Source organism: Delphinapterus leucas, chromosome 15 (genome assembly GCF_059928025.1).
Source record: "Delphinapterus leucas isolate spDelLeu-1000000601 "Yukka" chromosome 15, BTC_Dleu_Yukka2, whole genome shotgun sequence".
NCBI lineage: Eukaryota > Metazoa > Chordata > Mammalia > Artiodactyla > Monodontidae > Delphinapterus > Delphinapterus leucas.
This window is the reverse complement of record NC_143143.1, coordinates 67257675-67284755: the sequence shown is the minus strand read 5'-3', so window position 1 is coordinate 67284755 and position 27081 is coordinate 67257675. Positions and strand designations below refer to the sequence as shown.

General features: G+C 41.7%; 1 protein-coding gene across 10 annotated transcripts in view; it reads right to left on the bottom strand.

Annotated features, from left to right (window-relative positions):
- Window positions 1-280: 280 nt before the first annotated feature.
- The window catches only part of RPRD1B (regulation of nuclear pre-mRNA domain containing 1B), a 76940-nt gene continuing 50139 nt past the window's right edge, over window positions 281-27081 (bottom strand). For 2 of the 10 annotated variants that reach the window (XM_022592447.3, XM_089896858.1), the window contains one exon: window positions 21546-24138. In XM_022592447.3, coding sequence (XP_022448155.1) covers window positions 23989-24138 — 150 coding nt within the window. In that variant the 3' untranslated portion in view covers window positions 21546-23988. The other 8 variants (XR_016387916.1, XM_022592449.3, XR_016387914.1 and 5 more) reach the window with 8 other exon arrangements.

Sequence of the window (27081 nt, the reverse complement as noted above, 5' to 3'; positions counted from 1 at the left end):
CGTAAAATAAAAGAGACTTTATCATTAAAAGTATTACTAGAGATAAGAAGGCTGCTGTATAATGGTAAATGTTTTAATTTATAAGAATATATAACTATCTTAATTTTATATACACCTAATGACATAGTTTCAAAACAAAAATTGATAGAATGATAACTCAATACATCTCTCTCAGTATTTGACAGAACATGGAGACAAGTCAGTATGGATATAAAAGATGTATTTATCAGATAGGGATAGGTTATGCCTCAGTAACAAAAAACTCCAAAGTCTCAGTGGCTTGGTTCAACAAAGGTTTATTTGTCAGTCACACAAAGTCCAGTGAAGTCAGGCAATTCTCAGGACAGTTCTCCTCCAAGGAGTGACCCAGAGATCCAGTCTGCTCTCATCACATGCCTCTGCCATCTCACTCTGTAGTTCCCACAGATGCTTCTAAAGAAGACAAAGTGTGGAGGAAGCACACTGGCTCTTAATTGCCTTGGCTCAGAAGTTACACATATCATTTTCATTCACATCTCTTTAGCTAGAACTGGTCACACATTCTCTCCCATCTCTAAGTATACTGAGAAGTGTAGTCTGCCTATGTCTCCAGAAAAGAGAGGAAAACCAGGCCGGAGTGGGAACCTATAGTCTCTACTCAGAGGATTTGAACAAAACAGTGAAAAAACTTGACCTAATAGACATACATAGATAACTCTGTGTCCAACACCTTATTTTCAGACACATAAGACAATTTACAAAATTTGACTATAACCTGGGCTATAAAGCCAGTCTCACCAAATTTCAAAGAACCAAAATCATATAGAGCATATTAGCTAACCAGCTATTTCTTATAACTAAGGTATAAATCAATAATAAGAGATAATTAGAAATTTCCATATGCTAGGAAAATTTTAAATACACTTCTAAATAACCTATGGGTTAAAGAAGAACTGATAAAGGAAGCTAAAAAATATTTTGAATGAACTGATAGCAAATTAATTCATATAAAGATTTGTGAGTGTAGGTAAATCAGTACATAGAGGGAAATTTATAGTCTTAGATACATATGTCAGAGAAGAAAAGAAGCTGAAAATTGATAAAATAAACATCGACTCCAAGAAGTCGTAAAAAGAATGTCAAGGCATGGGACTTCCTTGGTGGTGCAATGGTTGGGAATCTGCCTGCCAATGCAGGGGACACGGGTTCGATCCCTGGTCTGGGAAGATCCCACGTGCCACAGAGCAACTAAGCCTATGCACCACAACTCCTAAGCCTGTGCTCTAGAGCCCACGAGGCACAACTACTAAAGCCCCCACAGCTAGGGCCCGTGCTCCACAATGGGCAAAGCCACCATAATGAGAAGCCCGCGAGCTGCAAGGAAGAGTAGCCCCCCGCTTGCTCCAACTAGAGAAAAGCCTGCGCGCAGCAATTAAGACAGAACGCAGCCAAAAAAAAAGGAATGTCAAGACAAATCCAATAAAAGTAGGAAGAAGTAAATAATAAAGGCATGAACAGAAAACAATAAAATAAGAAAGCAAAGATTAAAACAGAGCCAAAAGACAGTTCTTTGAAAAGGTAGTAAAATTGATAGACCCCTGAAGGAAATTGGTCTAGAGAAAAACAGAACTGGCACCAAGAAAACAATATTAGGAATAAAAAGTGGGACATCACTACAGAGGCTGCCAGCATTAAAGAAAAACGAGGGTATTCTGAACAACTTTGAGTCAATACATTTGAAAGTTTAAATGAAACGGACAACCTGGAAAGGTGTAATATACCAATTTTGACTCAAGACAAAATAGAAAACCTAGAGAGTCCTCTAATAATTAAGAACACTGAAAATCCCTTTCATTAAGAAAACTTTAAGTCTAGATGGTTTCACTGGCCAGTTCTATCCAACATTCAAAGAAGAAACAATTTTAGTCTTCTAGAGAATAGAGAAACAGTAAATAATCCCCAATTCATTTATGAGAGTAACATAACCTGCCTACCAAAACAGCAAAAGGATACAGCAAGAAAAGAAAGTTACAGGCCAATTTTACTCGTAAATATAAATGAAAACTCCTTAATAAAGTGTTAGCCACATAAATCACTATATAAAAGGATACCACAAAAGTGGGCTAATCCCAGGAACACAAGGTTGATTTAACAATAGAAAATCTATTCATACAATTCAGCACATAAACTGATTAAAGGACAAAAACTACACGCAGAGAACCATTTGATAAAAAATTTATATTTAGTCATGATTTTAAAACTAAAAAAAAATGATAATCTACAACATTATGAACAGAAGGGAATTACCATAACTTGATAAAGATTATGTCTGTGGCTACCATAATTAATGGTAAAATATGGCAAGCTTTTCCTTTTGAGATCAGGATGTCAAGGATGCCCACTGCACCCATTTTATTCAACATTTTACTGGCAGTCTTATCCAGTGCAGTGAGGCGAGAAAAAGAAATAAAAGATGTAAGAGTTGGAAAAGAAATAAAAGTCATCTTTCAAAGGTGCTATAATTAGTATATATAGAGAAACCCCAAATGATCTACAACTATGTTATCTAAATTAACAAGAAAATTTAGCATTTTTATTGGATTCAAAATAAACATATTAAAAATATGTTTCCATATAATCACCCACTGAATTATTGAAAGAAGCTACTGGGGGGAAGATCTGCACTTGGGGGACAAGAAGGTCTTCTGAACGTTCAGAGATAAACCTGTCGGAACAGGTTACCCTGTGTGAGAGTGAGCTTCCCGTCACTGGAGAGGTTCAAGCACGGACAGGATGGGCTGCGTCCAGGGGTGCTGGAGAAAGAGACTGGGATCAGAGTGAGAGGCTGGTTCTCCCCAGGCTGGACCTCAGCTCTTCTCACACTTGTCCCTGGGAGGCAGCCTCTCTCCTTTCTTCTGGTTCCTCTCAGAATCAACTTAATCCTTCTGGTAAAGTGGGTAAAATAAACCAGGATTTATGGCTCCAGAACATGTTGTAACAATCCCTAATCTTATCGCTGTCCACTTCCTTCTCCTAGGCTTTCCTTTCAGAGAAAACCCACAACGGCATTTCTCTTGCCCTGCCTCCTGCCCCCGCCCCCCCCGCCCCACCAGACTTATCTACCAAGTTCAAGTTCTGTGGCAAACGGAACAGCTCCCCCGATGGCTGTAGGTGCCGGCCTAGGGGCTTCTCCACAAGCACAAACTTGAGTGGGTTCACCCTGTTCAAAGCCTTCAAAGTCTCCCCCCTGCCTAGAGTCATGGTTTTTTTCCAACAACAGACCCCTTTGATAAAGGCAAATCTTTCCTTGCAAATAGCACCCCACTGAGTATTTACTCGGTTCCCAGCACCGTGCTAAGGCTTTACGGGCTTGATTCATGGAATCCCCCATGAGTCCCCATGAGGTAGGACCTATTATTAGCTCCCCAGGTCACTAAGTGGGGACTTGGGACTGGGACTTTCTCAGTTCAGGCCACACACTCTGAAACACCATGTCATCTGGTTTGGTTTGGTTTTTGTAACTGTTTTTCAAGTGAAATTTAACATAGTCCCTTAAAGGCACAACACAAAGGCACAACACGGAACAGTGGAGCTGCTTTCACTGGAGCAGGGATGGAGGGCCTGGACTTCTCAGCTTTGCCACCTTATCCCCCAAAGCAGCTCCCCCACACCACCCAGCCACCATCCATAATCCTCACCAGAGGGTCCCAGGAGGTAGAGCACATAAGCATGCAGACCTGGGTCAGTCCTGTGCTCTCTAGCTACCTGACCTTGAGCCTTGGTTTTCTCACCTGCAAAATGGGGCTAATAGGCCTTCCTACTTTCGTAGGGTTATTGTGAGGATTAAATGAGATGGTGAATGTAAGGGCCCATCATCCAGAAGGTGCTGCATACATGTTGTCTGCGATTATTGGTGGTCTCTGTGGATTGGGGTAGCCCCTCGGCACCTCCCTCTGGACTCTCAACACGGCAAACCGGGGGCCATGAGCTCTGGAAGATGCCGCAACCCAGGTTCACGTCACCTGTTGAAAATTCATCCTCTGGTCATAGCACTTTGCGGGGCCCACTGTGCCTTTACCTGATTGGTCGCTGTCTGTCTCCCCCCAGGACTCTAAGTGCCATGAGGACAGGGATTGTTTCTGGTTTTGCTAGCTGCATCCATAGTGCCTATCACCAGGGGGTGCTTAAGAAACACCTGTTGAATTAAAAAAAAATTAAAGTCCTTGGGAAGATGATAAAACTATAACTCTGAAACATAATTTGTTAGAATCACAGAACTCCAGGGCTCAAAGGGGGCTCAGAAACCAGCCAGACAATTTCCTCAGAGGAAACTGAAACACAGAGACAGAGAAGGACTTCCCGGGATGCAGAGTGAGTGAGAACAGGACAAGAAGCCAGGCCTCTGTGTGACCCCCTCACCTGCCATTTCCCATCTGTCATAAGCCCCACTTACCTTCACCATTGGCACTTGACGAATGCTAACTGATCACCTCCATCAGCCCTAAGATCTTGGCACAAAAACTCCAGAAGCTGCTGGCAAAGCCTCCTTTCCGGTAAATTCTTTCCTTAGCTCTGGAACTACTGGTTCCAAAGATGCACAACCGGTCCTGAAAATAGCCATTTCACCCCAAATTAAGAACAAGCCCTGTTTTTGAGGATTCTCAATTTGGGGTTCCTCTGAGGCGGAGTTCTAGACCATCTGAGTTGGCAGGGACCTGAGATATTCTGGGCCAATTCCGGAAGGGGAAACCGAGGCCAGAGAAGGACAGAGACTTTCCCAAGGTCACACAGGGAATCAGTGACAGGGCTGGGACCAGAACCCGGGCTCTCCACTCTCTGGCCAGTGCTCCTGTCTCTACAGCAGGTTGTAAGTAGTCGGACTGGATTAACTTGAAGGTACTTGCAGGCTCTGATCTGAGGCTAATAGATTCTTCTTCGAACAGGGGTGTGGTCTTCTTCAGACTGTGGTCAGCTGTGCAAACTCCTGTCACAGGTCCTCAGCACAGAGTAACTTTCTACGTGCAAAAATGACAATATGGCATTCCAAAACAAATTGGCATTCCAAGGACAAACTGATATTCCAAAAAAACAAAATTCCAAACTGGTATTCAAATTAGTTGCCAACATTAAAAAACTAAAGTATTTTTACATGCAAATCCAGGATTCCACATTCTCTTAGAAAAATCAGACAATCTGGTAATACTGATCTTCCCTTCCGGCGTGCGACACTTGGCTGAACTACACAGCGGTTGTCACACATTTGCCTGTCCACAGCTGGCCAAATTGCCTCCTTCCTATTGCCTCCCCAGGTCCTGAAGGCATTTGAGTTTGCAGCCCCTGTTCTATTGAGATTTGCGAATCCCCTCTGTAACTATTCCCCAGATAAGGGGTCACACAGGCACTGTTTGTTGCCTCCAGGGAGTTTGCTTCCAGTCTGTTCCATGGTTGGCCACGTAGATGGTGGTGGGGAGAGAGAGCTTGATTTGAACCATGGCCGATCTGAATTCATGTATAACAGGTCATGCTGTAATGTACTTCCAAAGCCTAATGAACTTTAATTACCTCAGAACCAGGACTGAACATGCTTGTTTTGGTTGAGGCAGATAAGAAGGCCCCTCTTGGAAATGACTTCATAGACTGTCAAGCCATCGAAATGAAATCCAGATGCCATTGCATTCTGGGCAAACTAGGGGTCAAGTCTGGATGGCCCTTTGGAAGTTCTGAAGGCAACCAGTGCCGATATCAAGAGGGTTTGGAGGTCTGTCTTCAGGTTCTTGAGCAATGACAGCACTCAGATAAATTGCCTTTCTATGACCTTGCCAGGAGCTGTCACCACCAACCCGTGTTTCATAATCCATGGAGGTGGGGGAGTTTTAGAGTAAAGACAGGCCGCTGAGCACCCCATCAGGAGGTGGCCCAGGAAATCTGGGCAGACACTCTTAGTTCTTGGCAAGCTTCAAATTTTGGAACTTTAAAAGCAATGGCTTCGTTCCTACCACACGTATCAGCAGTCAAATCTCAAAGCCAACAGAAATATTAGAGTCCAGGAGTATTCGATATGGGAGAGCCCTTGTATGTTTCATCTCGTCTAACTCTCTACCTTAATTGAGAAGTACCCTACAGCACCCCGGACAAGAAGGGTCAGCCAGCCTTGGTGGGGCAATGTCTTCCTGATAATGGGTCAGAAGCTGTCCCCACTGAAACGTCCAACTCCTGTCCCCACTTTTATCCTCAAAGTAAGAACCATTTTTATGCCTGCCTTTATCTATGTACATTGAGCACCACCATACTTGCCCTCTCATCTGCAGGCTAAACTGTTCCAAGTCATCCTTCCTGGGAGGCCTTGATTTTGAGGCCTAGCTACTGTCCTGAAATTGGCCAGTGCCCCTTTTCAGCATCTTTTCACAACAGCTGTGACTTTAAAAGGACACAGTTCTTGCGCTATGGCCTCCAGAGAAGAACGGCTGAGTCCAGCTGTACCACATCCCAGGCTCACACGCCCAGTTTGCACTGATTGTTCCACATCAGTAAACAGCTTTTATTTATTTAACAAATACTCATGTAGCTCAGCTTACTTTAGCAATATTCATTAAATCCCCATGAGCCTCGGAGTTACGAGCCTATTATTGTCATCCCTGGTGTACAGATGATGAAACCAAGACACAGGGAAGTAAAGTCACTCGGCCAAAGTACCAGTTAAGTGGGGAGGCTGGGGGGCTTCCCTGGTGACGCAGTGGCTAAGAATCCACCTGCCAATGCAGGCGACACGGGTTCGAGCCCTGATCTAGGAAGATCCCACATGCCGAGGAGCAACTAAGCCGGTGCATGCCACAACTACCGAGCCTGCGCTCTAGAGCCCGCGACCCACAACTACAGAGCCCGCACGCCTCGAGCCCGTGCTCCACAACGAGAAGCCACCGCAGTGAGAAGCCCGTGCACCGCAACGAAGAGTGGCCCCCACTCGCCACAACTAGAGAAAGCCCTCGCACAGCAATGAAGACCCAACGCAGCCATAAATAAAATAAAATAAAATAAAATTTAAAAAGTGGGGAGACTGGGACTCAAACTCAGATCATTGGAGTCTGGAGCTGGTGCCCGTAACCTCCCTGTGCTGCCTCTCTGTGCAGTTGTTCATGTTAAGCACAGCGATGAAGATCTCTAGGGAGATCTGGAAATACTTTGTCTCCTGGGTAAGTCAGCCTCAACCTGAGATGTGAAGTGACTTGCCTTAAGTCACTCCATTCTGCAGTGATGGAGTTGGGACTTCACCTGGGTTCCAAGTTCAGGGCTCTTTGCTCTAGCCTAGAGCATGCCAAGCGGACTCATCAGGTTTAATTGAAGGGGAATCCTCCAGGGGAGCAACATCACAAAGACCCTACCCAGGGAAGTGAAATGCATTCTAAGCTGGCTTTGAGCCCACATGCATATCTAACAGTCCACAATTACCCAGTGGGTTCCCGGTCCAGGGAGACAAAAACGAATTGACCTAAGCATCAGATATTTTGAAAGTGCCCATGTTAGGAAATACATGGAGACCTCATTAATTCATACCCCAATAATTCAGCAGTCATCATGGTCTCTTGTTGGGCTGAAGTACATATTACATTAACCCAGAGATGGGCAGACTTTTGTAAAGGGTCAGATAGTATATATGTTGGGAAATGTGGTCATACACAGCCTGTTGACTCCTGTACAGCTGCATGAACGTGTTCCTGGGGCCTGAAACATTTCCTAACAGGAAGGTAAGGAGCTCTCACAGCTAGTGCTGGGCATATCACCTTGTTTGCAAATATCTCTCCCCTGCTAACAGGTTCGATGTATATGTCTTTGTTCTGCTTAAGTGGCATCTGGCCAACCCCACTGCTTATATCTGTTCCTGGGGAGAGGGAACAGGGTCCTCCTCCTGCAGCACAATGAGGGGCACATGCAGACCATCTTCCTGTGTCAGCTGCAGGACAGGACCCGCTGACCATGGGGAACCAGTGCTATTAAAGCAGGTCTTGCTTTCTTCTGTGAGTAAAGCATCATTCCATCTAGTGCCTATGTGAGCTGTGTCTTACTTGGTGACTCCGACACCTGAAACCATGCACCTTAAATTTCTTACTATCTCTGCCTTTTAATTGAGGTATTTAGACATTTAATGTGATTACTGATATGATCAGATTTTAGCATATCACCTTGCTATTTGTTTTCTACATGTCTCATCTATTCTTTGCTTCATTTTTTCCTTTTTCTGCCTTCTTCTGGAATATTTGAAAATAATTTTTATGATTTCATTGCATCTCCTCTGTTCACTTATTAGCTACAGCTGTTTGTTATTTTCATGGTTGTTTTAGACTTTTTAGTGTATATTTTTACCTTATCACATTCTACTCTCAAGTGACATTATAACACATCACGAATACTATAAGATCCTTATAATACTACTTCCATTTCTCCCCCTTCTGACTTTATGCTTTTGTTGTCATATGTTTTGCTTTCTTGTATGTTATAAAACTCGAAGTACATTATTATTTTTGTTTAAACAATTACCTTTCTTTTAAGATTTTCTCTTTGATGTGGAACATTTTTAAAGACTTTATTGAAATTGTTACAATATTGCTTCTGTTTTATGTTTTGGTTTTTTGGCCGCAAGGCATGTGGGATCTTAGCTCCCTGACCAGGGATTAAACCCACACCCATGCATTGGAAGGCGAACTCTTAACCACTGGACCACCAGGGAAGTCCCTCGATTATCTTTTAAAGACATTTAAATTATAAGAAAAAAAATTATATACTTCCCCATGGAGTTATTTTCAGTGCTCTCCATTCCTTTGTGTAGATCCAGATTTCTATCTTGGTATCATTCTTCTTCAGATACCATTTCTTATTGTTCAGGTCTACTGGTGATGAATTATTTCAGCTTTTGTTGCTTTGAAAACATTTTTCTTTCATTTCCATTTTTTTCTCTCTTTTTAAAAATTAAAGTAAAATTGACTTACAATATTAAATTAGTTTCAGGGATCAACACAATATTAAATTAGTTTCAGGGGTACAATATAGTGATTCAATATTTTTATACATTACAAAGTGATCACGAGAAGTCTAGTTAACATCTGTCACCATACAAAGTTATTCCAATATTATATTCCCTATGCTAAACATTACATCCCATGACTTAGTTATTTTATAATTGGAAGTTTATACCTCTTAATCTCCCTCACCTATTTCATTCCACACTATCCCCTCTGGCAACCACCAGTTTGACCTCTGTATCTATGAGTCTGTTTCTGTTTTGTTTGTTCAGTTTGTTTTTTAGATTCCACATATAGTGAAATCATATGGTATTTGTCTTTCTCTGACTTATTTCACTTAGCATAATACCCTCTAGGTCCACCCATGTTGTCACAAATGGCAAGATTTCATTCGTTTTTATAGCTGAGTAATACTCCATTGTGTATATATACACCACATCTTCTTTATCCATTCATCTGTTGATGGGCACTTCGGTTGCTTCCATATCTTGGCTATTGTAAATAATGCTGCAATGAACATAGGGGCACATGTTTCTTTTAGAATTAGTGTTTTTGTTTTCTTCACAAAAATACCCAGAAGTGGAACTGCTGGATCATATGGCAGTTCTATTTTTAATTTTTTTAAGACTCTCCATACTGTTTTCCACAGCAGCTGTACCAATTTACATCCCCACCAACAGTGCACGAGGGTTCTCTTTTTCTCCACATCCTCACCAGTACTTGTTAGTTCTTGTATTTTTGCTGATAGCCATTCTGACAGGTATGAGGTAATATCTCATCGTGGTTTGATTTGCATTTTCCTGATGATTAGTGATGTTGAGCATCTTTTCATGTGTCTGTTGGCCACCTGTGTGTCTTCTTTGGGAAAAAAGGTCTATCCAGGTTCTCTGCTCTTTTTTTTTCCTCTGCCCATTTAAAAAAAAAAATAGGGTTTTTTTTTGATGAGTTATATATTTTGGGTATTAACCTCTTTTTGCCAAATTGTTCACACACACCTTCTCCCACTCAAGTTTTTGAAAAATTTCCTGATTTAACAATCCATTGCTTGTTTAGTAGCATATTGTTTAGCCTCCATGTGTTTGTGTTTTATGTAGTTTTTTTTTTCCTTGTATTTTATTTCTCATCTCATACCATCATGGTCAACAAAGATGCTTGATATGATTTCAATCTTCTTAAATTTATTGAGACTTGTTTTGTGGTCCAGGAATGTGATCTATCCTGAAGAATGTTCTATGTGCACTTGAAAAGAATGTGTACTTTGCTGCTTCTGGATAAAATGTTCTATAAGGTATCTACTAAATTAATCTGGTCTAATGTGTTGGTCAAGGCCAGTGTTTTCTTACTGATTTTCTATCTGGGTGATCTGTCCATTGATGTAAGTGGGGTGTTAAAAGTCCCCTACTATTATTGTGTTACTATACATTTCTCCCTTTATAGGCATTATTTGCCATATGTATTTAGATACTCCTCTGTTGGGTGAATATATATTTTAAATTGTTTTATCTTTTTGTTGGATTGATCCCTTTATCATTATGTAATGTCCTTCCTTGTTTCTTGTTACAGTCTTTGTTTTGAAGTCTATTTTATTTAATCATTGCTACCCCAGCTTTCTTTTAGTTTCCATTTGAATGGAATTCATTTTACCATCCCTTCACTTTCAGTCTGTGTGTGTCTTTAGATCTAAAGTGAGTCTTTGTAGGCAGCATATACATGGGTCTTGTTTTTTTATCCATTCAGCCACTCTGTCTTTCATGGAGCATTTAGTCCATTTACATTTAAAGTAATTATTGATAGGTATGTACTTATTGCCATTTTGTTTGTTTTACGGTTGTTTTTGTAGTTCCTTTTTTCTTCTTTTGTTGTCTTCCCTTGTGATTTGATGACTATCTTTAGTGTTGTGTTTGAATTCCTTTCTCTTTTTTTGGTGTGTGTATTATAGATTTTTGGTTTGTGGTTACCATGAGACTCATATATAACTATGTAAATATGATTATTTTAAGTTGATGATCTCTTAAGTTCAACACATTCTAACCAAGCATTTTTATTCCTCCTATCCATATTTAATGTTTTTGACATCATATTTTACATCTTTATGTTTTCTTTATCCCTTACTTGTTGTGGATATAGATGATTTTATTACTTTTGACTTTTAACCTTCCTGCTAGCTTTATAAGTGATTGATCTACTATCTTTACTATATGTTTGCCTTTACCAATAAGATTTTTCCTTTTATAATTTTCATATATCTAGTTGTAGTCTTTTCTGCCTAGGGAAGTCCCTTTAACATTTCTTGTAAAGCTAGCGCTGAACTATTTTAGCTTTTGCTTAACTGTGAAACTTTTAAAAAATATTTATTTTCTTTATTTTTTTGGCCGTGTCAGGTCTTAGTTGCAGCACGCAGGATCTTCGTTGAGGCATGTGGGATCTTTCATTTTGGCATGCAGTCTCTTCGCTGCAGCGCTCAGGCTTCTAATTGTGGCGCGTGGGCTTCGCTCTAGTTGTGGCGTGTGGTTTTCTCTCTCTAGTTGTGGCGTGCAGGCTCCAGGGCACATGGGCTCTGTAGTTGTAGCGCACGGGCTCCACAGAGTGTGGTCTCTGTAGTTTGCGGCACGTGGGCTCTCTCATTGAGGTGCGTGAGCCCAACAGTTGTGGTGCGCGGGCTTAGTTGCCCTGTGGCGTGTGGGATCTTAGTTCCCCAACCAGGGATCAAACCCACGTCCCCTGCATTGGAAGGCATATTCTTTACCACTGGACCACCAGGGAATCCCTGTGAAACTCCTGATCTCTCTTTCAAATCTAAATAATAGTCTTGCTGGGTAGAGTATTCTTGGTCGTAGGTTTTTTCCTTTCATCACTTTAAATTTATCATGCTATTTATTCCCTTTAGGCCTGCAAAGTTTCTGATGAAAAGTCAGTTGATAGTCTAATGGGAGTTCCCTTCTATGTAACTGGTTGCTTTTCTCTTGTTGCTTTTAAGATTCTCTATCTTTTTTTGCCAGTTTAATTATAACGTGTCTTGGTGTGGACCTTTTTGGGCTCATCTAGTTGGGACCTTCTGTGCTTCCTGGACCTAGATGTCTGTTACCTCTCCTAGGTTAAAAACATTTTCAGCTATTATCTCTTCAAATAGCAACCCCCCCTTCTCCTTCTGGGTCCCCTGTAACGGAAATGTTAATATGCTTGATGTTGACCCAGAGGTCTCTTAAACTACCTTCATTGTTTCAAATTATGTTTTTCTTTGTTCTGTTCAGCTTGGGTAATTTCACTGTGTCTTCCAGTTCACTGCTCTGTTCCTCTGTATCATCTAATCTACTGTTGCTTCCTTCTAGTGTATTTTTAAATTTCAGTTATTGTGTTCTTCAGCCCTATTTAGTTCTTTATATTTTCGCACTCTTCATTAATCTTCTCACATGTTCATTCATTCTTCTCCTGAGTTTGCTGAGTGTCCTTATGATCATTACTTTGAACTCTTTAGGGCGTAGACTGATTATCTCCGCTTCACTTAGTTCTTCTGGAGTTTTGTCTTGCTCCTTCATCTGGAACATATTCCTATGTCTTCTCATTTTGCCTGTGTTTATTTCTGTATATTAGATAGGTTGGTTATGTTTCCTTATCTTGAAGAAGCGGCCTTATGTAGATGTCCTATGGGGCCCAGCATCACACTCCCCTCTGGTCACGAGAGCTGTATGCTCTAGGGGTGTCCCCTATGTGGGTGGCATGGGCCCTTTTGTTGTAACAGGGCCTACTACTATGGGTGTGCTAGTAAGGGGGTGCTGGACCCTGGTCTGGTTGGCTGCCAGGCCTTGCCTTGTGCAGTGGTGGGCTGGGTTGGGTCCTGGGGCAGCTGACTGCTTGGTTTGGGGGGTCCTGGGACTGGTGCTGGTCTGCTGGCAGGTGGGTAAAACCCTGGCACTAATGGGTTAGAGAGAAGACTGCAAAGTGATGCTTGCCACCACCAGTGTCCTCATGGTAGAACAAGCTCTCCCAGATGGCTGCCTCCAGTGTCTGTGTCCCCAAGGAGAATCCCAATTGCCTCCTGCCTTTCCAGGAGGCTCTCTAAAGTTAGCATGAGGGTCTGATCCAGGATCCTTTCAAATTACTGCCTCTGCACAGGGACCTGGAATATGTCAGACTTTGTGAGTGCCATTTAAGAGCAAACTCCCTATTTCCCACAGCTCTCCAGCTCTCCTGTATGCAAGCCTGCTGGCCTTCAAAGTCAATGTTCTAGGGCTTATCTTCTCAGTGCAGGACCCCTAGGCTGGGTAGCCTGATGTGGGGCTCAGATCTCTCACTCCTTGGGAAGAACCTCTGCAATTGTGATTATGCTCTCAACTGTGTGTCACCCACCTGGGTGTGTGGGTCCTGGATTTACTGTATCTTCACCTCTCCTACCCACCTTGTTGTAGTTCTTTATGTCATTAGTTGTGGAAAATCTTTTCTGTTAGCCTCCAAGTTGTTCTCATAGATAGTTGCTCTCTAAACAGTTATAATTTTGGCATGCCTGTGGGAGGAGGTGAGTTCAAGGTCTTCCTACTCTGCCATCTTGGCCACACCCCCACCCATTTTTTAAGGACATTTTTGCTAAATACAGAATTCTACATTCCCCACCCCCCCTTTCAACACTTTAAAGGTGTCACGCCATTCCTTTCTGGTTTGCATAGTTTATGATGAGAAGTCTGCTGCTACTCTGATCTTTGTTCCTTGGTATATGTTTCTTCTTATTCATTATCAGTGGTTTAGCAATTTCACTATGATGTGTCTTAGGATGTAAGTTTTTTTCATGTTTGTTCTTCTTGAGGACTACTGAGTTTCTTGGACCTATGCCCCTTTAACATTTTTATCATATTTGGGGAATGGCCATTATTTCTTCAAATATGTTTTCTGTCTCTTTCTCTCTTTCCTCTCCTTCTGGTATGTATTTCTGACAGTTGGTATTGTTTCACAGGCTACTCTCTTCATTCCCTTTCCAGTATTTTCTCTTTGTGCTTCATTTTGAATAATATCTATTTCTGTGCCTTTAATTTCACTGATCTTTTCTTCTGCAGGGTCTAATTTCTTCTGCTGTTAATCCCATTCAGTTTATTTTAATTTCAGATAGTCTATGTATCATCTCCAAAAATTTGATTTGGATTTTTAAAAAATACATTCTATGTCTTTCCTCATTATGTTCATGTTTTCCTTTATATATCCTTGAGCATTTATAATGTTAATAATATCTGTTTAAAATCTTTGTCAGCTAATTCTATCATCTGTGTCGTTTTGGATCTGCTGAATTATTTTTCTCCTGGTTCTGATCATATTTTTCTGCTACTTTGGTGATTTTTTTTTTTGTGCCAAATATAATAAACTTTACATTGTTGAGTGTTGGGTTTTGTTGTATTTCTCTAAACAGTGCTGGACTTCGTTCTGCCAAGCAGTTACTTGCAGATCAGTTTGAGGATTAATACTGAGCTTGTTTTATGGCAGGCTAAAAGCAACCTTTACTCTAGGACTACTTTAGCCCCACCACAAAGGCATGACCTTTTCAGGATTCTATCCAACACTGTGTATTACAATGTCTCTTCTCCGGCTAGCAGAAACTTCAACTATTCCCAGATCTCTGTGAGCCCTGGGAATTACTGCTTTCTGTTTTTTCTTTCTCTGGTGGCATGGAGTTTCGGCCCACATATGTCCTGATCAGAAATTACCTAAGGGTCAAGGGAGCCCTCTGTGGATCTTCTGAGCTCTGCCTCTATGAAGCTACCTTCTCTCTGTTATTTCTCCATGTAAATTTTAGCTGCCTCAGCTTTCCTGAACTCTGACCCCTGTCTCCCAGTTCAGTGATACAGTGGGTGTCTGGTTCCCCATCTCTGTGAAGACTGGAAAAATCCTAAATGAGTAAGATGGGCAATCCACCTCTTCCTGTGTGTTTTCCTTCTCTCAGGGAGTCACAGCCCTGAGATGTCCCAAATGCTTCCTGATGTCCAATGTCTGAAAACGTTTGTCTCGTATATTTTTTCTGCTTTTCTAGTTGTTTATGGCAGAAGGCAATTCCCACAGCACTTAATCCTTCATGGGTGGAACTGAAAATCTCTATCCTAGTTGTTTTCACCATTGGTTTATACTTTAAAGTATCATTTAACTAATAGATGGTGACTTCATTAAAAGTTGTTAGAGACAGTTTAAGAAAATTGTGTTGGGAGTTAGTTCATGAATATTTTTGAGTTTCACAATTCTACCAGGAAGTTAGGCTCTGTCAAGATTTTATGAAAAGTTGAACTAGGAAAAGATCTTCAAGGTTAAGTCGAATTGATCAAGACACAACCCATTACTTAACCTTTAAATTCACTTTTTAAAGTGTTCAAGATTTTGACAAGGGTGCCAAGACCACTCAAGGGGAAAAAATAATCTCTTCAACAAATGGTACTGGGTGAGATAACTGAATATCCATAAGCAAGAATGAAGTTGAACTCTTACCTCACACTGTACACAAAAACTAACTAAAAAATGCACCAATGACCTAAATATAAAAGCTAAAAGTGTAAAATCCTAGAAGAAAACATAGGAGTAAACTTTCATGACCTTGGATCTGCAGTGTTTACTTAGATATAACACCAAAAGCACAAACAGCACAAGAAAAAATAGATCACAGACCTCATCAAAATTTAAAACTTATATACATCAAAGGACACTATCAAGAGAGTGAAAAGACACCTACAAGATAGGAGAAAATATCTGCAAACCATGTATCTGATAACAGTCTAGTATCCAAAATATATAAAGAACTCTTACAACTCAACAACAGAGACAACCCAATTCAAAAATGGGCAAAGGACCTGAACAGACATTTCTCCAAAGATATACAAAGAACATTAAGCACATGGAAAGAAGCACAATGTCATTAGTCATTAGGAAAATGCAAATCAAGCCCACAATGAGAGAGCACTTCATACCCACTAGGATAGCTATTGTTATGGGTTGAATTGTGTCCCCTCCCCTGCAAAATATGTTGAAGTACTAACCCCTGGTATCTGAGACTTTGACCTTATTGGGAAATAAGGACTTTATAAATGTAATCAAGTTAAGATGAGGTGATTAAGGTGGGCCTCAATCTAATATGACTGGTTTACTTATAAAAGGGGGAAATTCGGACAAAGGCACAGAGGGAAGATGGCCATGTGAAGATGGAGTCAGAGATTAGAGTCATGCTACCACAAGCCAAGGAATGCCTGGGGCTACCAGAAACTGGAGGAGGCAAGGAAGGATCCTCCCCTAGTGACCTGGAAGGAGCATGGCCCTGTGAACACCTTGATTTTGGATTTCTAGCCTACAGAACTGTGAGACAATGAATTTGCCGTTTTAAGCTACCCAGTTTGTGGTACTTTCTTATGGAGCCCTAGGACACCAACACAGCTATAATTTTAGAAATGGAAAATAACAAGTGTTGGCAAATGTGATGGTTAATTTTATGTGGCTGGGCCACGGTGCCCCTATATTTGGTTGAACATTATTTTGGATGTTTCTGTGGTGTTTTTAGGATGAGATTAACATTTAAATGGATGGACTTTTGAGAAAATCAGATTACCTTCCACAATGTGAGTAACCCATCAAAGGTCTTAATAAAACAAAGACTGACATCTCCCCTTGAGCAAGAAGGAATTATGCCAGCAGACTGTCTTTGGACTAAAACTGCACCTATTTCTTGGGTCTCCAGGTGCTGGCCTACCCTGCAGATTTTGGACTTACTAAGCCTCCACAACTGTGTGAGCAAATTCCTTAAAATAAATCCCTATCTATCTACCTACCTATATCAATATCCTATTGATTCTATTTCTCTGGAAAACCCTAACACAGCAAGGATGTGGAGAAATTGGAACCCTCATCCATTGCTGATGGAAATGTAAATGGTGCAGCCATTGTGGAAAATCATTTGGTGGTTCCTCAATTAGTTAAACAGAGTTATCAAATGACCCAGGATTTCCACTCCAAGGTATATATCTAAAAGAATTGAAAACAGGTGTTCAAACAAAAATTTGTACAAGAATATTCAGAGCAACACTATTGACAATAGAAGATAAAAACAACTCAAATGTCCATCAACTGACTGATAAATATTGATGGATATCCATTAAATTAATTGTTCAACCATTAAAATATTGTTCAACCATTAAAAAAATAAAATTCTGATAAATGCTATAACATGAATGAATGTTGAAAACACTATGGTGAGTGGACAAAGTCAGACGCAAAGGTCACACGTTGTAAAATTCCATTTATATTAAATATCCAGAATAGGCAATTTCATAAAGACAAAAAGCAAATTAGTGGTTGCCAGGGGGTTGGGAGTAGGAGTGACTGCTTAATGACTATGGGGTTGCCTTTTGAGGGGATGAAGATATTCTAAAACTAGGTTGTGATGGTTGCACAACATCGTGAATGTATTAAATACCAATGAATCATACACTTTTAAAATGGCTAATTTATATTGCGCATTTTACTACAATTTAAAAAAGTGTTCAAATACACAGAGAAGGATAATTCTTGAACTTACTAATTAAGAAACAAATTGAAGATGTGGAAATGGAACTTTTTAAGTTAACAAAAATAAAACAACAAATCAAGAACTAAAGGTCGGGCTTCCCTGGTGGTGCAGTGGTTAGGAATCTGCCTGCCAATGCAGGGGACATGGGTTCGAGCCCTGGTCCGGGAAGATCCCACATGCCACACAGCAACTAAGCCTGTGTGCCGCAACTACTGAGCCTGTGCTCTAGAGCCCACGAGCCACAACTACTGAGCCCGTGTGCCACAACTACTGAAGCCTGCGCGCCTAGAGCCCGTGCACCACAAAAAGAGAAGCCATCGCAATGAGAAGCCTGAGCACCACAACGAAGAGTAGCGTCCGCTCACCGCAACTACAGAAAGCCCATGCGCAGCAATGAAGACCCAACGCAGCCAAAAATAAAATAAATAAAATTTAAAAATTAAAAAAAAAAAGAATTAAAGGTCATAAAATATGTGTAACCATTGTGATAAACAAGTAGTCTTGTGGAACTATAATCACAAAGCAAGTTTTGTCTCCTACCGTCTCCTGAAATCCAACTTGTGGGACTAGCGTATCCCTTAGTTCTAGAAGAAAATCAGGCCTCTACAACTTCTCTAGTCAATCTTACATCATCATCATAATATCATCCTGTAGTCACACTTAAGATGCAAAACAGTCTCAGTTCAGAAGTTTAAACGTCCAATTCCATTATAATCAAAATGGCTTATCATTTGAAGTTGAGGCCTTCTCTGGGCCTGCTGCAGACCAGAAGCCAGCATCAGGGAAGTGAGGCCTTCTTTGTGTATTAAGGCTTCTGACCCTCCTGGGGTAGGGCCGTGGGAGTGAGGAAATGAAGGCAAAGCAAGAAAACAGCCTTAGTTGAGGCTTTGTGGTGACTGGGCACTGACTTGGCAAGAGTTTAACTGTCTTTCTCATGTGGGCTCCTCCAACGCTCCTCAGGGTGGCTCATCCGTCCTCTCCTCTCTCCCTCTCATGCCATCATCATGCCCCAGGGAGCCCTCAGGGGTGACGACTTCCCTATGACTCTGCTTTTTGATCCTTCATCAGCACCGCGAGTTGGAAGTTCATCTCCTGGAGTAAACCCTCGGCTCTTGCTCAGGCTCTCAGATGACCGCGTGCCAGTTCTATTGCACGCAGCCCACATCTGGTCCTTGGGAGGCAGAGACACATCCCTGGCCCAACAAGCTCTGGGAGTGGAGGCTGCACCCACCTCTGCCACCTCTCCTTTGCTCCATCATCAAAGCACCCAGCCAGCCACTGGTATCTCATCCTTTAGATTTTTCCAGGCCAGGGTCTGTACAGTCTATCAATCAGATCGTCACCCTACAGGGGATGCACATATTAAGCTCCAATGAGGCCCTTTTCCCTAGCCTTGAGGTGAGCGCAACTGGCGCCCATTACTCTTGCTGAGGAGACTCCAAACACACAAATGGCTCTCTTCAAAGAAATCCCCACCAAAAATTCTCCTTCTTCAACTCTTTTTTTTTTTTTTTTTTTTTGTGGTACTCGGGCCTCTCACTGCTGTGGCCTCTCCCGTTGCGGAGCACAGGCTCCGGACGCGCAGGCTCAGCGGCCATGGCTCACGGGCCTAGCCGCTCCGCGGCATGTGGGATCTTCCCAGACCAGGGCACGAACCCATGTCCCCTGCACCAGCAGGCGGACTCTCAACCACTGCGCCACCAGGGAAGCCCTCCTTCTTCAACTCTTAACTCTTCTTTTATATCCTTGATGTGGGTGAGGGAGTTTAAGATGGCTACAGGTTTTCGACCACCTCCATTATAAATACAGCATATGGTATACTTATGTGGTATCTATTGCTGCCTTGCAAAAAACATCTATTTTAACCTCTTGTTGCATGTGCATTTAAATAACTACAATCATCTGAATATAGTAACAGCTACTATTGAGCCCCTACTTTGTCCCAGACATGGTACTAGGTCCTTTTTACAAACATCTCATTTAAAGTTATTAATAGGTATGCTTATAACTACCTTACCGATTTCACGAGTTCATAAAGATAACTGGCATTTAAAAATCTACAGAGTGAGGTATTATTAATAAGATTCTCAATAGGAAAAAATATTCTGAAAGCCTAGTCACAGAACTTTAGATCTGGAAAGGACTTCATAGGTTAGTCAACCACACTCATCTCCTTTAAGCAGCAGCTGAGGTCCTGAAAGGCTGAGGGACTTGCCGAAGGTCATCACAGTGAGAGGAGATCAGAAGATGGGGGTTATCATTTGCTACAGCTGCCTCTTATTTGTAAAAAGTATTAGGTAAATCCTAATGCATACTGCTAATTTTAAGATTTATCAAACCAGGGGTAGAAGTGAATTCTTAATGTAAAATAACTGTCTCAGAGTCTTAAAAAATTGAACAAACTGGGCTTCCAACACTAGGTAAAGATGTGCGAATCCTAATATACTGTACAGGAGAATAAAGGATTCTTAATTGAATCTGTGCCTCAGAGTGGAAAAATGATTTTTAAATGGAAAATCCCACAGAGGTGGCGATGAGAAATGAGTTTAGCTAGATGAATGATCTTAAGAGAAAGCAAGAGAGCAAACCAGGTTGGAGGGTGGCTTTTTCTTAAAGATCGCAAATAAACTAAGCGCAGGCTGTTTGTCCCCAGACAGTGGGCTACTGTGCTTACTCTCATCTTCCTAGTCTTGGCACTGACTCGTGTTTTGATCCTCACAGCCTCCAAGATTTCATGTAAACTTTTAAAACAATAAGCGTTTACAGCACGGTGATGATATTATTACTCTACCTATCAAATACTACTGAGAACCCAGAAAATGCCATCCAGCATTCTCAGACTTCAGTCCTGCATTCTTCTCCTGCAAGACAACAATCATGTGGTTTAGGGCTGGCGGGTGTCCAGAAACAATTTAGTCCAATACACTTCAAAGATAAGAAAACTGAGGCCCAGAGAGGAAAGCACCTTGCCTAGGAAGGTCACACTCTTAATGGCTCTAATCACAGAGGTTAAGCATTTTGACAGATTCATGAACTCCTGGGTAGTTAGTTCCACCCTCAGCTCTGAGGACCTCAGAGTCACATTTTGTAGCCTGAAGTGCTAATTAAACCAGAGGAATTATGGACTTACTATGTATAGGCAGGAGTGAAGACATTAACTAGGCCATGAAACCTGGGGACACAGAAGGAGATCTTGTCTCCTGAGATTCACATATTACATTCAACCTTTATATTTTAAGACAGAACTTGGTTAATGCATAGCCTCAACTTTCCAAATCTGATCTTCATCTTGGGTTGCATTTAGCCTTGAAGGACCAGGGCTACAGCAGTTTTTTTGCGTCATGAGATAAACGGGATAAACTGGTAACTGTACTTCTTTTGGTAAATGCTGCCCTCACCCAGTAAGAAAGGTTAAAATCATCCTTCTAAACATATCAATTGCTTCAAAGGAAAGTATTTCAAACCATTTTTTGTTATTTTGAGTTTTAACCAGTAATAGTCAATATGCTCTCACCGAATTTAAAAGTGAAAAGAAACCCACAAAAAATGTTTTTAAAAGATATATCACTTGGGTTTGCAATTATCTCATGTTTATTTTACTGTTCAGAGTGGTTTTCGCTGTACTGCCAAAATCAAATCTCTCTTACGAGGCCTAGTGGTACGAACCGAAGTGCTGAAATCAAAGAACTTGCAAGTTTTAATCTGTCGGAGACCGTGTGGTACTAGGCAAAGAGTCATTTAACCTCTCTCCATCAATCCCACTTCCGTACAATGAAGGTAAAACTATGAAGGTATCTCTCCTTTGTACTGTGTGAATTGGCTAATTAAAGCTAATTAACCCCCTGGAAAGAACCAAAAGATACTCTAAGTGCTGAGTATTTATGGGCTACTAAACAGTCACAAAAACTCCTAAGAGACAAGACTCTGCAGAGACAGCACAATCTCTATTGATGATTACTAATTACCCACTGATTACAAACAAAGCTTTGGGTGCTCCCTAACAGGGGAGGGAAAAGAAACATTACACAATGTCATTCAACAACACCATCTTTATTCAAAAATATATATCTATGAGACATTTCAGAATATACTGCTACCGCCAATGGCAGCCTATACTTCTAAATAAAGTCCTAAATTAATATACAAATTTAAGCTTTAAAAATATTCTTTAAGAAAAAAAACAGAACAAAAAACAAGGGAAGATTGAAGACTTTCTGAGGATGAAGACCTGAAGGAAAGGTCCTGGAGGCCAATGGATGCCCTAAGTATAGGAGAACACAGAACAAAATCCACCCACCCCGCCCTGCCAGATCACCTCACACATACAAGGAGAAAGGTTCATTTAAATTAAACAAATGGAGTAGAGAATTAAGAGTTAAAAAACAAAACAGAACTAACTTCCTTACAGGAAGTCCACTAGTAACAGGTGTTAAGAGGCCGACACATTCATTTACATAACTGCTAAAGTTTCATTTCTTGCTCTTGCTGTAATAATTATGCACCAATTTCTAGTCAAAGACTCAATCAGATAAAACAGAGCAGTGGGCAAAATCCATTATGTTATAACATTTTCATCTAGCTGATGACAGCATCTACTACACCTTTTTGGCTGGTTTGTGGCTGGTAAGACTTTGCTTCCTTGGTGAAAGCAAGCACAGAGTTTGTGCAAGATGGGTCTGTTCAGAAGCAAGCTCATCTGCGGGACCAAAGCAGCACGCCACGCGGGGGTGGGGGGGGGCTTATATGCAGAAACAGCAAAGACTGGAATTTATTCTGCAATTTTAGTAAAAGTCCTTTACTGCCCTATGGCCTCTGGGAGAAAAGCTTTATATATAGACTCATTAATTTAATAATGACAGGACAACAGGCAGTGTCAATATGCAAACAACACACAGACCGTATTCAATCTGAAAAATAGCTTAAATGCTACTAGGTTCTACACAGAGTTAAACTGCACACCTGCTATGACTTTTTATCATTTTCACTTCACGGCAGGCAGGAAAGCTTCTTGAAGGGAAACCTGTTACACTTTTAAAAACAGACGTTATGTTCTAACACGCTGAACATGTAAAATTACATGTAATTGGCTTTTTGGTAATCCTGAAAAGAGCAACTCAAAATAATGGAGATTCTGAAGCCCCCTCCACTGAATTCCTTTTTATATAGCTTTTGGATTTCAGCCTCTGGGCTATAATTCCTGTTACACTATTTGGGCAAATTGTTTTCTGCCCTTTCCAATGTCAAAAATAAGCCTGCCAAATTAGCATGATTTACAGTCAGCAGGCCTAACCTTTACTAAAAGCAAGGTAATAATCCTCTCTAACTACATTATATAGTCAAATGTCAGCTGGCATGATAATGGAATTAAGACTCCCAATTAATATCCCTCACTTTCCCCCTTCCCGAGATGAGCTATTCAGTAACATCTGACACAAAGTACTCCTCCTCCTAGGGGCACAAGGACACGTGCAGTGGTGTGAAGTGAAGGACAGACAAGCATGCACAGAGTGTCATATTTGCAGGGGATATTTTCAAGTTTAGTCACCATGCTGTGGACACGTGCCCACGCAGTGAATTAAATGTTAGTGTGTGCCCGACTCCCCAAAAGAAAGGGCCAAAGCAACACCCACGCAGAGCCCGGACTCCCAGAATGCCTTTAGCTTTGGGGGCCCACAGTGCCATTTCTAACAACCGCCTTCACAACCAACTGGGGCAAAGATCATGTTTCGAGGAACGCGCTCTCTGACAGTGGGTGGCACCCTTGATAAGTGCAGCCTGGGAAGGTTGTTGGATAGGAACCTAAAGCAAATAACTTATGTTTAATTCATGCTTGTGATCTGTTAGTCGTTCTCTGAACTATGACTTGATGTCCCAGATCAGCTTTATTGCTAGATCCTCTAGTCTGCTCACACACGCACCTAACCTTTGACTACGCATTGCTGGAAGTCACAGTAAGGGAGGATCCGAGATTTGGCAAACTCTGTACGGCAAAGCTGCTCAACAGCCGTGCCTCCAACCTCTGGGGTGGATGGCGGCCAGGAAAGCCAACTACTCCAGAGTTGAGTCCCTCAGCAGAAGTTCAAGTGAACTTGAACAAGCCCAACTCAGAAAGGAGAAGCTGCTTTCATGACACAATGCTGTCGGGAGAGACAAGATTCTTCTACACATGATTTTCATAACTTCTTGGGTGTAAAGAGAGAGCTAAGAATGGAAAACCAACAGGGGCGTGGAAACATGAAGTGAGTTTGTATGCTTTCCAAATATAAATCTAAACTGGATTCCATTCGCCACTGTCCTCAATTGTGCTCAACAGGAGAGGCTGGAGAGGAGAATCAGACCCTGCGGTTCTTTCTTGAGGCTGGGGGAGCTGAGCAGAAAGAGGGATAGAACCAGGGGCTACTAGGTTATTTCCAACCATGACTTGCCCTCTTCTTTCTGCTGGTACAGATGGGAGTCTGGGGCATGACACCTGCCTTAGTCAGTTGAAAACAGGTCACCAGCAGAGGGCAGGGGGGCCAAGCCCCCTGTGACGTTGGGCAGCAACGAGAGGTCTGGCAAGCTCTGAATATGGGACTTGAGTTCCTTGCGGACCTGGGTTACCCGAGCAAGCTTCTGTTTATATTCCTAAGGAGACAAAGAGAACACAATGCAGTTAAGTCTGTGTGTGCTGATGGTCAGGTTTAAAGAGCAGATACAGATACTCTCACCTTCTTGCTCTGCGTGCTCCTCACCAGAGAGCCCCTCCCCCATTCAGCTAAACATTCATTCAAACTCTCAAAAGGCAAAACTTTAAATAAAAAAAGGAAAGCTCAAGAGCTCAATACTGGCAACAGTGAATGAAATGGTATTCAGCTAAGCACTTGAGATTTGGAAGTAAAAAGTGATGTTCTGTATTTGCGGTGTCTTTGGTTCTTATCTATTTCAGAATACTTTATAAAATAAAATAAAGCCTAAGCTTTAAAACCTTTTTGAAAACTCCACCTAGACATGGCTAGAAAAACCACTATAAAGCTATATTTTCTGTGTTAAACTTAGATTAACCCAGAGTTATTATCTTCGTAGACAAGGACTACAGAAGCTTAAAATTCCCACTGCCACTGCCTGTGTCCAGGAATTCCTTGTTCCACACCTGAGAAGTGCGGCAAGGCCCAGCTGACGCCTTCTAGTAGACTCCCCTGAACAGACTTATCTTCCAGAAGCCCAGCTTTCAAGTCACTCCTCTGAGAAAGGGAAGCATGGCACGGCACTATCTCCATGACTGCTCCCAGCAGCAAGGTCTTCTTACAACTTCCCAACCCCCCATGCATATGCCAGAGCTTGCACAGGCCGTTTGTTCAGGATTCCCCTCAAGCCTGAAGGGATCTCTTTCTTCTCCTGGTCCTGGCAAAGTCCTGACTCCACTCCTTCGCCTACTTGCTGAGTCCCACTCCTCTAGAAAAATCTTTCCTCCTTATCCAAGACGTTGGTCCCCATCTCCACTGGCCTTCCTGTGCACTGCGCCCCTAACAGACTGCTCTTAGGTACTCTCTCCATACATATAAGACTTCTATGTTCCCCTAAAATATGACTCCCCTGATGACAGGAACTGAATATACTGTTTTCTTTCCTCAGCTCCCAGCTAAAAGGTCTTCTTGGTAAATCTGTATGGAGTAACAACTCTGGGCCGTGTGAGATCTGTGGTTTACAACCCCTTTGGGGCTTGACTTTTTCCCTCTGTGTCACCCTCCTTGGTGTTTCTGCAAAGATAAGGAGGTTCCTGAGGCTGGGCCTTTGGTGACTAAAGCGTCTCCTGCAGGAAGGTAACAGAAAGCACTGGGCTAAGACGCAAAGCCCTGGGTTTAGTTCTGGCTCTTTTAGTTTCTGTGTGACTGTGGATGTGTTCCCTCCTTTCCTTCATCCTTCTTTATCTGAAAACTGAAGGAACTGAACCACTCGTAAGGTTTTTCTTCAAGTTCCAGATTCCTTCATGCCAGACACCTGAGAGGCAAAGGGTTTGAGGGCATAAGCTTAAGCACTCCTAGGAAGAGTGATAAGACAGGAAAAAGGTTAAATGAAGAACACTTACTTTGAGTTGTAAAGACAAATTCCAAGCAAGGAGTGGAAGAGGGGAATGGGGAAATGGGCAGGGAGGCTCCACCCCTACATGACTGGTGGCGGTCAGCCTTCCACCTGAAATGAGAGCTGCTCACACAAGCCATCAAACGAACAGACAAGTGACAGGTTAAGAAAGTAAGCTCTCCTGGCACCCCATGTTTTACCTTCGTAGACTTAATACAACTAAAATAATGACTTACGTTAATTATTGATAGTGACTCCTCCATCAAACTAGTAAGCGTCGGGAGGCTAGGACCAGACCTATATGCTTCACCCAGCATCCACCATGCCCAGCAGTGCCCTGTAAACAGCAGGTGTCTACACAGCTGCCCAATGAATTAACAATATATAAAAGATAATATCATGCACAAGCACACCACATAAAGTAATCACCTTTCATTCTTGAAACTGAAAACTACTTTCAAATCTGAGGACCTAAAACGTGAAGGTTCTCTGTCCTTCCCTCCACAAATAGTTTTCGTCTTTGGTTTCACAGACTTCACAGGAAATTAACAGAGAAGACCAATTCTCTATTACTGGACATGGAGTCATTTATTTAACTTCTCCTGAATTCTAGGTACAAAAAAGGTAAAATAGTTACTGAATAGTTACCCCTTGCTCCCTGCCCAAATCCTCTGACCAAAGCTGACAACTGAAAGCCACCTCAACTCAGAGCCATCCAGTCTTGGTAGCTACAGAGCACTTCAGTTGAAGGAATTCCTCAAGAACAGTTTGAAAATCACCGAGTCTCTAGTGAGCTGACCTGAGATCAGAATCCAAGGGTCCTCACTCTTGGGTAATCCTTAGACTAATTTAGCAAGTCCACCTGAAGTCAAAAGGAAAGGTGGCTGGGACTTCCCTGGTGGTCCAGTGGGAAGACTCTTGCACTCCCAATGCAGGAGGCCGGGGTTTGATCCCTGGTTGGGGAACTAGATCCCGCATGCATGCCGCAACTAAGAAGTCCACATGCTGCAACTAAGACCTGGTGCAGCCTAAATAAATAAATAATAAATAAATAAATATTTTTTTTAAAAAGAAAGGTGATTGATCTGATAACACCCCCACACTACCTTAAGTTCAAATAACTCTCTTCAAAGGCAATCTTAAAAAAAAAAAATCCCATTTATTCCTGTTTAGGAGAGTGGAGAGGTATCTCATCATGCTTAGGCTGCTATTATATTCTAGATATCACCACAGAAACTTCATTTTAATAAAAGGAAATATGTTCCATATTAAAGTCCTCTCTTCAGGCCACTCTGAAAGTGGATGGATCATACCCATACCTCCTTGTGCCATGGCATTTCTTCTCATTCTCTTCCCATAGGGATTTCTATTTTAAGAGCAGTTGCATGAGCCTAGGAGGAGGGCATCACGAGAGAAAGGATGAAAGTGGGATTCACTGAAAAGGATTAAAAAACATAGAGTTGCAAAATACAAGGTTAATATATAAAAGTCAATTGCTTTCCTATATAT